The 14,899-nt window shown below is 33.5% G+C and overlaps 2 protein-coding genes across 4 annotated transcripts; one reads left to right on the forward strand and one right to left on the reverse strand.

Annotated features, from left to right (window-relative positions):
* Positions 1-2,503: 2,503 nt before the first annotated feature.
* Positions 2,504-6,947, forward strand: LOC128164494 (growth hormone-inducible transmembrane protein-like). The gene is made up of 8 exons (XM_052828363.1): positions 2,504-2,648; positions 3,483-3,684; positions 3,967-4,075; positions 4,452-4,593; positions 4,806-5,004; positions 5,409-5,507; positions 6,181-6,352; positions 6,671-6,947. Exons 2-8 carry the CDS (start codon positions 3,489-3,491, stop codon positions 6,756-6,758), a joined length of 1,005 nt encoding a protein of 334 aa, XP_052684323.1. The 5' UTR covers positions 2,504-2,648; positions 3,483-3,488; the 3' UTR covers positions 6,759-6,947.
* A 235-nt stretch (positions 6,948-7,182) lies between these two features.
* Positions 7,183-11,193, reverse strand: LOC128164493 (uncharacterized). Of its 3 annotated transcripts, none has more exons than XM_052828361.1 (3): positions 10,981-11,193; positions 10,078-10,175; positions 7,183-9,477 (listed from the first exon to the last, which is right to left on the reverse strand). In XM_052828361.1, exons 2-3 carry the CDS (start codon positions 10,080-10,082, stop codon positions 8,040-8,042), a joined length of 1,443 nt encoding a protein of 480 aa, XP_052684321.1. In that variant the 5' UTR covers positions 10,083-10,175; positions 10,981-11,193; the 3' UTR covers positions 7,183-8,039. The 3 variants fall into 3 exon arrangements, with proteins under 3 accessions (XP_052684321.1, XP_052684320.1, XP_052684322.1); XM_052828360.1 differs by having other exon boundaries at positions 7,183-9,481; XM_052828362.1 differs by lacking the exon at positions 10,078-10,175 and having other exon boundaries at positions 7,183-9,481.
* Positions 11,194-14,899: the final 3,706 nt, after the last annotated feature.

The raw sequence follows: 14,899 nt of genomic DNA on the forward strand, positions 1-14,899 counted from the left end.
TTTTATACGATAACTTATAAAGAATCTACCATGATTTTCATGAATTTTCAACGAAAATGAATAAAATTGGCTCATTTTGATATGTTTCAATAGTTCTAATTTTTTTTTATTGTAATGACTGATACATTATTAGTGATTTTATAAACCAATTTCAACGAAATGTGGTCTAGTTTGCGACCCATTGCTTTTTAATAAAAACGGAGAGAATAGATCGGTCCTAGGACAATAGACCTCAAATCATCAGTCGCAACTTTTCGGGCTTTTCCGATAGATAAATGTATTACGTTGGCATCCATGACAATCCACCTTTATATTTAACCATTGAATCATTCTGTTTTATCCTATGGGTGAGTTCAAATTAATGGAAGAGCCACTGTAGCAGCCACAAGGGTGAACTTTGATTCTCGCTTGTGACGTTGCATTTTACAGCGTTCAACGTTTGTGACGTCATAATAAAACTAGTCATTCTAACCTTTGAGTACCCTGTGTGTGTTACAGTCTTATTACTGCAATATCTTTTCACACACTTTGCATGCAAAAAATATTTGGAATGTAAATATAAAACGATTTGAATATCACTATATGTTATCTACTGAGATCTCATCAGCTAAGCTTTATAAAACTCAGTGATTGTTTATTACAATTATAGTCACTTCGAACACGCTTACAGTAAGTTTCATGCGCAGATCCAGAATTTTTTCCAAGGGGGGGGGGGGGGGGGGGGATTTATGTTTGCCAGGGGTGGGGGTCCGAGGCATATTTTCGGTAATTTTACTATGTAGATTTTTTTTTTAAATTTGAGAATTTTTCATGAGTGGGTGGGGACCCCCCCCCCCCCTTAACTACATGTAGATCCACGCATGAGTTATATAACGTGACTGGATTTTTGCATCTATTAGAAAGCTAAATATGATAAACGCGGCGAGCTGTTTTTTTTCTTTAAGATACACGTATTTACAGTCTTTTATAAGATACATTGACCGACTACAGGAAAAATGTACACGATTTCATTTGTGTATTTTAAGGGATTTCAAACGTCGAACGGACCTTAAACATGTTTTAAAGGGGCATGGTCACGATTTTGGTCGAATTCTATTTTTCTGTTTTTATTCAGTCATTGAGTTATAAGCAAAATACAGGGCTAGCAATTCTTTGTCATGTAAACAAGGCTCGTGTCCTGTTTTTGTTTACAAAGGTTCAAATACCTGTATAAAAAAAAAAATTAAGCTAATTTGTTCGTATTCCGATTCATTTTGAGCATAAATAAACAGTTCCTAACGTTGAACACATTCTTTTAAGTCTAAAACTGGAATTTTTACTTCAACATTCAAAATGTAAACAGTTAAAGCTTTGTTTACATAGCAAAGAGTTGTAAGCTCTGTAACTCGCTTATAACTCAACGAATGAAACTCAAATGTTGGTTGCCTATTAAAAATGCCGTATTAAAGCATTGGAAACATTAAAATCGAAAAACTGATTTTTGATTAAAATCGTGGCCATGCCCCTTTAAAGCGGCCTACGGAGACGTAAACGAGACGAGAACGTAAACGTTTACTTGTTAAAAATGTAAACAGTCCACATGCCCTAATGATCTTTTATTCAAGGTTCACATAATTTGACATCAACGATAATGAGACATCCATTTTTTGTCCATTCACTGAGGACTTTCACATTAAATTAATCGAGTCGAGTATCAGGAAGGAAAATGAATATCAAATTGCCTGGCAAACTTCTCAAGAACTTTATTATTACATGTATTTTCTCGGGGGGGGGGGGGGGTGGAGGGGGTGGCTTTTTATGATTTCGGATTAGAAATGTAACCCAGAAAAATTAAGTATATATGTCTATATCACTGCAGAACAATAAGGCCTATTGTACAAATTTTCAACATTATCAACCTTTCACTTTCATGTCACCACGGCTTTTGACTTTAAGATGCAATTTTTTAGTAAACAGGTAGCAGTGTAGAGAAGGAAAGTACTTTGTGGGTAGTGTTTAAAATAAATCTTGATTATTTTTTACAATTACGTTAATGAATATTGCTTGTTATACGTACCGTCAGGTTTATGTAGTTTTCTTGAGACTGCTTGATTGCACGATACTTTCTTTCCAAACATTGTTGAACTAGTCGTTTATTATTTCAAGATAATTAAAATAAGTCACGCAATGAACGTCGTCATGTTAAAAAAGAATTATATTATGTCGTAAAAAGTAGAATTCTTTCTAGTTCAAAAATTGCAAATATATGTGGATTGACCGTTGACTAAATGTTTTTGTCAATGCATCTTGGTACCGAATCATCTCATCAGTATTATGATCACGGGGTGTCCAAACTTCTTCCGTGCCTAAACGCCCAGCATCCCTTTCAACATTCCACCGCATTGGCAAAATCATTTTTTAAATTCTGAAAATATATCACTGTAAACAAACAATTGATTTTGATAATTTGTGCATTGAAAAAATCATATATTTTCGTTCATGATATAAATATATTACAAAAAAGAAAAAAATTCCGGGATTATACAAATAACGTTATATAAATATACTCTACGACTTTTCGTTGGACATGCAGTTCCGGTATTTAGTTTTCGGATACACAGTTGCGTAGAAGTTACAAGAACTTGAAGAAGCGTTTCTGAAATAACTGTGTAAGTAATTAAACAAAAATCAGGTTCAGAACAAAGTTTAGATGAAGCTTGAACTCTGGAAACTACTCAAGAGACCGCTTATTTAAATGGATTGTTAAAATCCATCATTTTTTATTGCCTTACGAAGTTATGTAAGAGTTGCGCTTTTCATTTGATCAGATCAAAATCTTTTATCTTTCCTGATTTAATTTTTTCTATTACTACCAAAACTACATTTTTTTTTATTTTTTGCTCTGGTTTACGTTTATTTTTTAACATAGACGGGACCTGAAATTTGTAAGTGACCAGTAGAGAAATTTCGAGAAAATTCTAAATTGAGTGAAGTCCCTTACTTAAAACCAGTTTTGGCACAAAAGCGACAAAAGTGGCTTGAGAGTTTTGAATATTAAGTGTACTTGAAACCAATTTTAGTATACATGTATTCATCAAAATGTCAGTTACCTATGATCACTAATAAATGTATTGGTAAAATTAGAACATTGCATCAGATCAGCCTGTGATCATTATTATTCGTTTTAGAATATTGATACATGTACTTTTTTTCAAACCTAATAGCTTTATTGTTCACATTGCATATATTTCTCAAGATTTATAAATAATTATTTTGGGTAAAACTTGATAAAATTGGCAACCAATATGTAAAAGATTGCTTCTAGCTATCATTTAAATTAGCCCCCCCCCCCCCCATTTCACATATCATGGGCAGGGTCTCGCAGCACACCTTGGAGAACTTGAAGTTCTGAACTTCAGCATATACATATCTTGTATGTGAGATGACTGCATGCATTTATTTAGGTTTGTTTACATCAAGGTGTCATAAAATATATTTTACAGCTTAAAATGCTGGCCTCAAAATTGTGCCGCATTCCCATCACCAGTTTCGTTTCTGGCATTGGGAGACCTCTGAACAAGCCTCAGTTATGTATGAGAACCCGCACCCAGCAGCTGGCTTCAGATTCACGGTCCGGTGCGACCCGTCGAGCTCAAAGAACAAGAATTTCATTGGAGAAGCTGACTACACCAGCAGGTGAAACAGGTAAGCGTAAATTGAATATACATGAACATATTGGTTTTAAAATCAATGACAGAAGAACAATAATTTTATTCAATTCTTGAAATTTTGAAACAATACAGACATTCCAAATGTTCTGATATCTGAGTGGTATTACTTCTATCATAATGAAAAAAATGAAAAAAATTATGTACATACTCCTGTTATAGTTTATATTTTTGTAATTTTTCATCACGGTTAAATAAATAAAAGCTCAGTTTAGATACATTGTATTGATTTGGATACAGTTATTGAATGTTTTTTTAGCTTTCACTGTTGGAAAAGGAATGGTTGCCGGAGGAGCAGCACTAGGCTTGGGGTCTTTGTGTTTCTATGGATTGGCCTCCAAAGAAATATCAGCCCTAGATAAAAGAGCGTGAGTTTGCAGAAACATACATGTACCACCTAAAATACACTGTTGCTAAATTGTGTAACAGAATGCTTGAAATAAATTGGAGACTATCATGTTCTCATGAGGAAATATGTCCCAAGATTTCAAATGTTTCAAGTTTTCTAAATTTTTGATGATACAAAAATCAAATGAATTTATGCTGGTAGATGTCATTATGATATTACAAATGACCTTTAGATGTGACCATGACATTGCCCATACTGTGACATTCATTCTCGAAAAATTACGTTCACATGAACCAGTCATTTTTTTACTGTCCTTGGTCATTACCTCCCATGACTTCAAATGATTTCAGAGAACTTTATTAAGAAGAACATATACTTTTTTCCTGTATTAATAGATTCTGGTCTGATGAGGTCAAACAAAGAATTCGATCCACTTACTTTTACTTTGGAGCCAGCGTTGGACTAACTGCTGCTACTGCTGTGGCCATTGCCAGAACTCCTGCTCTAATGAATATTGCAATGAAAAGTTCAATGACAGTAAGTATTTTAAAAAACTTCTCAAAAGGCGATCTTTTGTGTATCAAGATCAAATAACATTTCAGCAAGCTTTCTAATTTAAAAATGCCTAAGTTTGCAAAGACAGTTACATACATGAAATTTCCAAGTTGTTAGTATCATTTGACATAGATGTATATTTTTTATTCTAGCAAAACTCATTATTAATGAAATTTGATTTATTTGAACAACAGTCCATGATTGGAGGCATTGTAGCACTGATTGGTACCAGCATGTTGACACAGTCCATCCCATACAAAGAAGGCATAGGCAGCAAACAGCTTGCCTGGATGCTACACAGTGCTGTGGTGGGAGGGATTGTTGCCCCCCTCACCATGCTGGGAGGTCCCCTCCTTGTTAGAGCTGCCTGGTACACTGCAGGAGTAGTCGGAGGTTAGGACAAAAATGTCTAATTGATAATATTTTTTCTTAAAATTATACACGTCCAGGCCCTGCTGTCACCAACATTTTAAAATTACTCAACTCAATTTTCAATTTAATTCTATAAAAAATTTGATGTAAAACCTTGGATTTAAGGCTGAGAATTAAGATGAGGAAAGTTGATGAAGACAGGGCCACAATAGATATCTGACTAATTTTGTCACATACCATTATTTTTTTGGGAAAAAGACTGTTCTCTGTTTTAACTATCTTGCTTCCCAAATTTATATTACCGGTATGTTTTTAATGTCAGATAAATGTGTATAGCTAATTATCAATATAATGTATTTTGTGAACTTAAGACCATTAAAGTTATCCTAAATAAATGAAATCAAGGAATATTTCTTTTCCATTAGGTTTGTCAGCTCTTGCCATGTGTGCACCTAGTGAGAAATTCCTAAACATGGGAGGCCCTCTAGCTATTGGACTTGGTGTTGTTTTTGTCTCTTCACTTGGTAGGTGTGATAATCTTAAAGATATGAACTGTGTATATACTATAAAAGTGGTTAATTAAGCTAGTGGTAAAGTACACATTTTCTGATATGGACATTAAATATGCAGATGCGGGATTTACCATATACAAATTTTGATTTTTATACCATAGCGCAGGAGTACTTTATGTGGTTGTAAGCTTACCACATAAGTGTAACTTTTCCCTAAGTAAAACTAACCGTTTTTTTTTACAGAATACTGCTATTACAGTAAAACATGTTTTCAGCGAACACACTTATTATAATGAATTGACGCATACAGCAAAGTGATTTTCATTCCCTTGGTCTTAATAACATGTTGTAAATTTGAGGGATATAATGAATTGTGCTTATAACAAAGCAAAATTGCTTGTCCCTGGCACTTCGTTATAAGTGTGATTTACTTTATATGTATGCAAAGGAGATAATTGTTACTATATTAAAATCTTACAAGATTTACATTTGATGAAAAATAATCTTGGAATGCAGATAAAAGTGAAGCTTTATAATTCAAAGTATATTTCGTATATGATCTGCTAGCTGAATGAAAAGTTGAAATTTTTGGTGGTAGAAAAACTGTCTATTGCACCTTTGAAGTACAATCTATTTCTCATTGCTTATGAACTCCCAAGTTTTATGATGTAATTCTCTGCTACAGGAAGCATGTTCTTGCCGCCCACTACATCCCTGGGTGCGGGCCTCTACTCCATCAGTATCTACGGTGGCCTGGTCCTGTTCAGCATGTTCCTGCTCTATGACACACAGAAGGTGATCAAGAGGGCTGAGAATCACCCCGTCTACAGCGCCCAGAAGTTTGACCCCATCAACGCGTAAGTCTAAACAAGTCTCTTACATGCTCTGAAGATCTCTTTTATATTTGATATCTAGCGTTCGTAAATTTATTTCTGTGGAAGTTTAAATTCAATCTGTATTTTATAGTGTTAGCATTTTTTTCTATAGAGTATGTCTGTACAAATTGAGTGAATTTAAAATTTTGATTTATATTTGTATTGAGAAGCCACAAAAAAATATCACAACCAGATAGAAGGCCACAGCAAGAAATGTTTAAGCAGTACATTTTAAAATAAAGAACAATTTAGGCTCCATATTTTCCTGTTTACATTGATTTTGATTTGATTTATTTGCAGATGCATGGGAATTTACATGGACACAATAAACATCTTCATCAGAATTGCTACAATCCTGGCTAGTGGTGGTGGTGGTAGAAGAAAGTAAACAACACTTGCTGAAGGAAACCCAGCTTCTTAATTTGCGGACAAGTGATAACTCTCTACTAGATTTGGAAGAGATTGGTTTTTGTGACTGTGTAATAAGACAGTGATTTAAACTGCAGATTCTCAGTCTATGTATATTACTGTAGTAAATGTTATGTGCTGTTATGTTTGATAAACTTGGTCTCTGTCACCTTTTGTTTTCAGTCATTTCCTTGCTTATTTGTGTAAATACAGAGAGAAAATATTTATGGATTGTGTAATAAAATGCATGGTTTTGCAGTCCTCAAAGCGTAATAAAATGCATGACCTCAGAGAAATGAAAAAGATCATATTACAACTTTTCTTCCAGCATATCAGTCTGTATAATGCTTATAATATGAGAGTATTGGTATTCCAGTGAACATTATTTCTGCTAATATTATATGTGCAGAATGATCTCTAATGAGCACATTGGTCATACTTTTAAGGAACCGTTTGCAAGTGCACACGGGCAAAATTAACATTGGGCGAAAATTTATAATCCTCTGTACAGTGTTGGATTAATTATAATATGTTTCATTATCAGAAATGGTCTTGGTGAAAACACTGTAAAATTATGACAATAAAAAGTGTGAAGCTTCGCTCCTTTCCCTGTCATCTAAAAATTAAATGATGGAAAAATTGTAAGTTGAAAAGAGAAATAACTTTAACTGTTAAAAACCAAAAAAAAAAACCTCATTTTCTTCATAGAATGGACAAACTAAAGGCAATGCTTGTCAAAGTTTTGCATGATTCACCGAAGAAAGCATTTTATTGTCTAGGTAATCAACAAACAGAAAATTATAACAACAAGGGCGTCTAATTAAAAGAACGGCAGCAAACCGTGTAATGATAAAACCGCACGACCAGTCTGAGGATACAATGTGTAGCTTGCTCATGATTATATTTGCTACATGTATAAAGACAATTAACATTATCATATGTTCACTGTCTCAAATGAGTCGAAGTTAACATGATTTTTGATATGCAACGACCATTTTGAATAGTCTTTGTACAAAATCATTCCGAGCAGTATATAGTACCAACACAAGTGTTTAAAATGCATTTTTTAAAGAAACCATAATACCATACATCATAATTGCAGCTAAAACAATGTATAAAGACACATTTTAAACAATCCACAATACGTATATGGACATGTATGTCATTGTATCAATTTACAATCAAATTTCAACTGTATTCACATTTAAATTAATTTTGTTCCTTGTACTTAATAAAGCTTTAAATTGAAACCAGAATATTATTACCGAAGGTATTTTACGATATAAAGGTTTTCATTTTCCGTTCCGATCCAAAGCTGGTTTTGTTGATCGACAGCCGTTGACAAAATTGTCCCTTGTATATCGGTATCTATTTCGAACACGTGCTCTAGACCTGGATCGATGATCATAATCTTTGAGCCAGATGCCACAATTACATTTCCAAGATTGTCAACAGATGTACTAGCGGAATATGTGTTCTTCAATTGCACTTTATTAATGGGTCGGGATGAAATTCCACCGTTATGTATTGGAAGCATAGCAAATTCGGTAGTACACATGGCAATGATTTGTACTTGATGAGAAATTATATGATTTATGTTTCTGCATTCTGTGTTTGTTTCAAGGATTTCCTCTACTTCTCCATTCATGTTAAGTTTGAGTACGAAATACCTCTTTGGAACATGCCGGTGACCGATGACGTACATATTTTCATCTTGGTAATGAACTCCACAAAGCAAATCGGCGTATGAGGAAAGATCTGCAAACATTATTTCCGTTCCTTCTCGAGAAATCATTTGTATAACCGCTGAGGACCACCCAGCGTAACCCTGTGTCACTAGGAGGTCGCCATTTGGTGTACAGCAATTGAAAACGGGACAATATTCCAAATCGAAAGATCTAAGTTCGTCTCCAGATACACTGAACAATTTTACATGATTTTTCTGATAGTTCACCCACACCTGGTTGTCCGGCGTAACACTGATTCCATGTATGTTCTGACCGATACCAAAACGAATATGAGCTTTTACATCCACTTTCCTCAAAAACATATCTTCAAAATTGTCATTCAGATTTCTTCGAGTTTTCTTGCGCTTTGAACCATCATCCAATGCCGTTCTAGCGCAATCTGTCCACGGTGTAATAATCTTTTCTTTTGAGGATTGAAAACCTTTTCTCTTACGTTTCTGTGAGGTTCTGGGTTGTGTTACTTTTGTCTTTGGACCTGAAACCTGGCCTCGCCCAGTTCGGATTCCCTTTTTCTGGTTTGGTCGACTTGTGTTCTGCAAACTCTCTTGCTTTCCTTTTGAGAGTGTGTTCGTTTCGTCTTTCCTTAAAGTTGTCCTACGTAGTGATATTTTCCTTTCATTTATTTTCGAAGAAGGTACATTTATTTCCAGGTTGTTTTCTCTCTTGGTTGATAGCTTTGATTTTTTCGGCTTTTGCTTTCGATCTTTGAATGTGTTTGCCTGTCGGGTGACGTTAGCAAGTTTTGTTGGAGACAATATTTGTTGGTGCAAATTCGGTCTTCTCGTTGATGTTTTGTTGTTTCTATCAGGTCTGTGTGGTGCTCTATCTTTGGACACTCTTCTCTTTGTTGTTCTCTTTTCACTTCTTTTGATCGATGATTGTGTCGCCATTTTCTGCTTACTACTTTTCTTCTGATTACGCCGTTGTTTTATGTTTGCATTTTTCTGACTACTATCTAAAAAAATATTTGTTTGATGTACATAGAAAAGCGACTTTCATTCTAAGCAATAATCATCCAGAGATATTAGTATCATCATTGAGTACAAAAAGATTTTGTTTCACAGCTTACTTTGACTAAATATTCTACAACCTAATTTTAACAATATTTTTATTCAGGATAGTATATTGAATGGGATAAGGCAGCAGGCACAGCCTCTTTTAGCCCTCTCTACAATCTCAACCAAAAAAATTGTCGTTTAATTTTCCCCATGAAGATTTCTTTCAAGATATATGAAAATAATTAAACAATCCATCTAGATGTATCTGATATATGTCATTGAATTTTGTTTCATATAAAAGTAGGCTGGAAATTAATTCTAGTTTGATTATTTGAGGAATGTACTCAAAACTGCAAAATCATTGTTAAATATGAATTAATGTGGTTTTATCAATGTTCGATAATTTCGTTACTAGTATTCATTCGATCGTCCCACGAAATCAATTCATAGAACCATTGTCTACCAACATACTGGTCCCCGAAACAGTAAATTTGACCAAGTACTTAAGTAATGCCCACCAATAAAATGAAAGCACAATATATATATAATTCACCCCATTTTTCATTCCGTTTCCTTTTCCGGAGATTATACATTGCGACTTGGAATTATGGGTCCTGGAAGTGTTTCGTTGGCCTACTTCACCTGATTTGTCTGTCAATGTGTGAACACAGCAAATGAGAACAATTTTGGTAAAGGACGACAACAGAAAATAAGGTTAAATCAACATATTATACTATATTGCAGCAATTTAAACTTATAAGTTTTGAACTCAAAAACTTTAAAAAGATTCAAATCATCCAAGATTTCGACCCGGGGGAGGGGGATAAGGTTTCTATTTAACAGCTAAAAGAAAGTGCTGATATTGATTTCTAGTGCAACTAAAAATCACAGAAATGCAAGATGTTTTTTATTTAACAGAAAATTCAGTGTTTTCATTGCGTAAATAAATGTACAAGAATGTAAATTATTTATCTATTTTTCGAAACAGTAGTCAACTCCGTTAAAGATTTGATTTGATCAACATTGTATTCAGAAAGAAATGCATTGAGACAGTAACTTTGAAAAGTTCCATTCTATTCTCGGTCTGAAGAGACTATTATGAAGATTATGAAGATACAAGCAGGAACTATTCTCTTTATCATTTGGTAACTCTAAATAAAACTAGACAATCACAGTTTAACAAAATGAGAAAGTGACTACATTCTACAGAAATTAATGCACTGCTGAAAGTATTATTTGATTTCAGTTATGGAAAGTTTTGCATTCCCCTTTGCTGACAAAAACCTAATGAAGTATTCCTTAAGTTTTTTGGAATATGGGTAACGATTAATCAACGGGTTTGGTGCCACTATAGATCCACCGAGTAAGCCTCTGTATTTTAAAGCTTGTGTAGAATAATCGATGAACATGAATATCAGCCAATGTACTATACATCAAACAATTCTATTATTCTTACCTTTTTAAAAACAAGTTTCGTTATGTTCGACTCTTGATATCCTATGCATTTAGAACTATAAACAATCTTTGTTTCAGATTACGGTAAGGTTAGAGACAGTTTGTAAACTTCCTTTAGTGTAACCTTCAATAACACATGTCTTTGGTTTGTCGATATTCTGTCAGTAGACTTCGCTCTTGAAAAGAGAGTATATATATTTACATAGTTGATATTTAAATGGCGGCTATTCCGTCAGTAATATATGTTGTCTACAATCCACATGTTAATACTTGTCTACAATAAAGAGAAGAAAAATAAACAAATACAAAAAAGTAGAATATAACATATTGTGAATTGTGTTCTTACACCAACTCAGTATATCTAAACTGTATTTTAAAAAAATATTTTATTTTAATCTTCCCAGTATTAACAATACCACATATTTACACCTACTTAGTCAACACATGACAGTAGGCTAACATGCAGTATTGAGTTCGCTAAGGCGAAAAGTTTTACAGCAATCATTTTTTTTTTTTGGTTAAAGTTCATTTTCCTAAAATTCGTATATAGTTATTACATGTGTATATTTCGGATACGTTAGAGGTTAAAACCATGATGCATGTACATTTTCATGCATACTGCTATATTACATGTAACTATCAATATCCATCTCAGTAAAAACCGGTGTTTTCAGTAATTAAGTTTGTTGTGAAAATATGCTTTTATAATAATTTTGCATGTTACTAATACTATGAATATGTATGATGAACAGAATTGAAGGAAACCATTTATTTTTATAGAAATAAAAACTCTGCATAATGGAATACATAGCAACTCAACTTTTGTGCGTGATGATAATTATGTAATTTTGCTTCAATTCAAATCTCTAGATAGTTTTTTTTCGCACAAAGCCCTTCGAATGATTCCTTGTAATAAAATCGCGTAGAGTGATTTCCAGTGCAAAGACAGTTCAAAACTTTGTATAGTTTATTAGCTCAAAACCACATGGTTTATAGGCATTGTATAAATACATGAAAATACATAATCGATGTGAACAATTTTTTTTGGCAGCCACAAATGTACAATTACATATAAAAAAAAAAAAGAAAAAAAGAAAGAAAAGAAAATAGAAAAGAAAAATGTAAATATATGTATTTTATAATACTTAAAATTATCACATAAGGACGATAATATACATATTAATTAAAGCAATTAATTATTTCTATACTCTGTGGCTTCTTAAGAAAAATTCATAGTTTGTTTAATTGTTTCTTATTTCTCGAACTCAGCAACTGAACAAGCTTGAAGCAAGAAGGTTTTGACCAGTAATAATTTTTGACATTAATACACCGTAAATGACTGTACTTTGGAAATTCAAGAATGAAGTGATATTCATCTTCAATCCTATTAAGAGTACAAAATCTACAAATGTGACGCGAGCGTACAGTTTGATTATACCGACCTTGTTCTATTGCTAGTCTATGCGCAGACAATCTATATTTTGTCAAATAGTGAACAATATTTTCTGATATACATTTTTAAAGATAATACTGGAGACCAAAAGGGTCGTACAAATATTTGTATACGTAACATTTAGAGGAACACGCAAAGAAGTCGTCTCTTTCCTGGATAAAGGCATCACATAGTCTTTGCTTAATATCTAAAAACAGTTTTCTTTGATTTGGAACATTTTGTGCATACCAAACATTACTAAAACCAGCAGAGCACAATAAATTGTTTACCATAGAAATCCAAGAGTTTTCACATTGGGTGGAATACATATCCTCATGTATGTTTTTTAATATACAATTAATATACAGACCCTGATCCCAAAAAAAATCCTCAAAAGGGAGTTTGTTCCTCTCTAAATCCATAAGTGAGCTCCTATAAAGAATTTTGAATTTAATGGGATTCTGATTTATAAACGGAATTAGTAACTGAAATGAAGCCAATCAATTGTTGTTATAAGATCGGGATCGAAAGACGTTTTATTTTTACCGCCGACCTCCGTGCGTGTCAACCTGTTCCGGTCCTTTTTCGTCCATATTCCAAGCATGGATAAGCTACAACCAGTAAAGCTGGCTAAGGTATGTCAACAATGGCACCTTTCCTCGAACTTTTGAGAGTTAAGACTTTGAGAATAATTTTATGAGGTCCTGTTAAACTCAAAAATTTGTTATTTTTAATCCTAAAAGGTACTGTGGGCGCGATATCCTTATTTGAGTTGAAGTGGGGGGGGGGGGGGGGGTTATTATTGATACGTTTATCTTACTTGAAAAACTCGTGGTGTTTTAAATTTTGTCAAATGTGAAATGCTCTCCTTTTTTCGATGGACAATTTTGAAAATTCTAAACTGAAATAGATCCGAAAGGGTATTGTCAGCAAGGAACAGGAAATTAAGCATTTCCTTTGTCAAGTTTTGTAAAAAACAAAGTTTTTCAAGAATCGAGCAAGGGTAATGGTAAAAAGAATAATCTTACCATGACCAGGCTACCGTCAATGTCATAGTAAGAATCTGTCCAATATACTCGAAATGTAGCAGCCTCAGATTTGCTTTGTCAGTAGGTAATTTAGACCAATCGTTTCAAAATTTAGGCAAGAGACAAAACACAGTTTGTCCATAGGACATTTGTCTTTTAATGACAGAACATTCTGCCTACGATAACAGGTTCACATATACTTTAAATCAATGAAGTTAATATCCTCTTACTGTTATATCATTTATTGCTCATCATTTCAGGTTCTGAAGGTGCTTGGTCGCACAGGTTCCCAAGGACAGTGTACTCAGGTGTGTGTTAGATATTTGTTAAAGCAGGGACACAGTGTCCTTTTCCCAGCAGCGCTAATGAAGACACATTTCATTATATTATTTTCAGTTCAATAGTTGAAAATAAGTCAAACAGAAAAATTAAGAATGCAGATGAAACATCTATTTTTTAATTTTTGGATGAATGTGACATTTTATGTGACTTCATTTCTAGGTGCGAGTAGAATTTTTGGACGACAGTAACCGATCCATTATCAGAAATGTCAAGGGCCCAGTCCGAGAGGGTGACATCCTGACTCTTCTGGAATCTGAAAGAGAAGCTCGGCGACTTAGGTAGCCTGGTGGCCACAAGTGGTATGTAAATTTCTGCTCTGTAAAAACTGTACTATATACACCACATAGTATTCACCATTAATTCTAAATTTATATAAACATATAGTGAGAGTTAGGGGTAAGACTTAAAAAGCATGACCTACTGTCGGGATTTTTTTTGTAGCAGAGTAAAGAGCAGAAAGACTCTGTTTTGTTTGTTTTTGATCACCATTTATAGCAGACTTTTAGAGCTCTTTATTTGTAATGAAGAAGTAGAGATATCAACACATCAATCTTTTTTTTCTAAAAATAATCTTTATTGTTAGTTTAAACCCATGACACAATTTGAGCAGTCAATTATCTGCACCAAAGAGGATATTAAATGAGTGCATGACACCTTAATAAACACATATTTGCATCCTATTTACATAGTTTAAATCATAACAAAACTGTAGGGAAAGGATTTAAAATCATTTTGTCTGAAATCCTTCAGTTAGTTTTTACAAAAGTTTTGTGCATGATGGCAATAATCATTTCATCCAAATTGAAATAGGAAAAAAAATGTTTATTTCAATATAAAAAGTTTATTTAGAACTACTGCCATATGTAGCTCTATAGGAAAATTTGAGTTGAGTTTGAGTTGACATGCTGTTGAGCTTCAGATCTTCCCATTAAAAGTACAAACCCAAAAATAAAATGTCATTTTTCTAAAAAAGTATATCTTGAATTGCTTCTGAAATTCTTTAAAATGCTCTCATCAACCCCATAAATAAATAATGCAGTTTGTTTACATGTAAGTGGCATTTATCTTCACCTGAACTGAACATACATTTCTTTACTCTCCAAGGTTTGTGAACATGA

This window comes from Crassostrea angulata, chromosome 10 (assembly GCF_025612915.1).
Source record: "Crassostrea angulata isolate pt1a10 chromosome 10, ASM2561291v2, whole genome shotgun sequence".
Taxonomy (NCBI): Eukaryota; Metazoa; Mollusca; class Bivalvia; order Ostreida; family Ostreidae; genus Magallana; species Magallana angulata.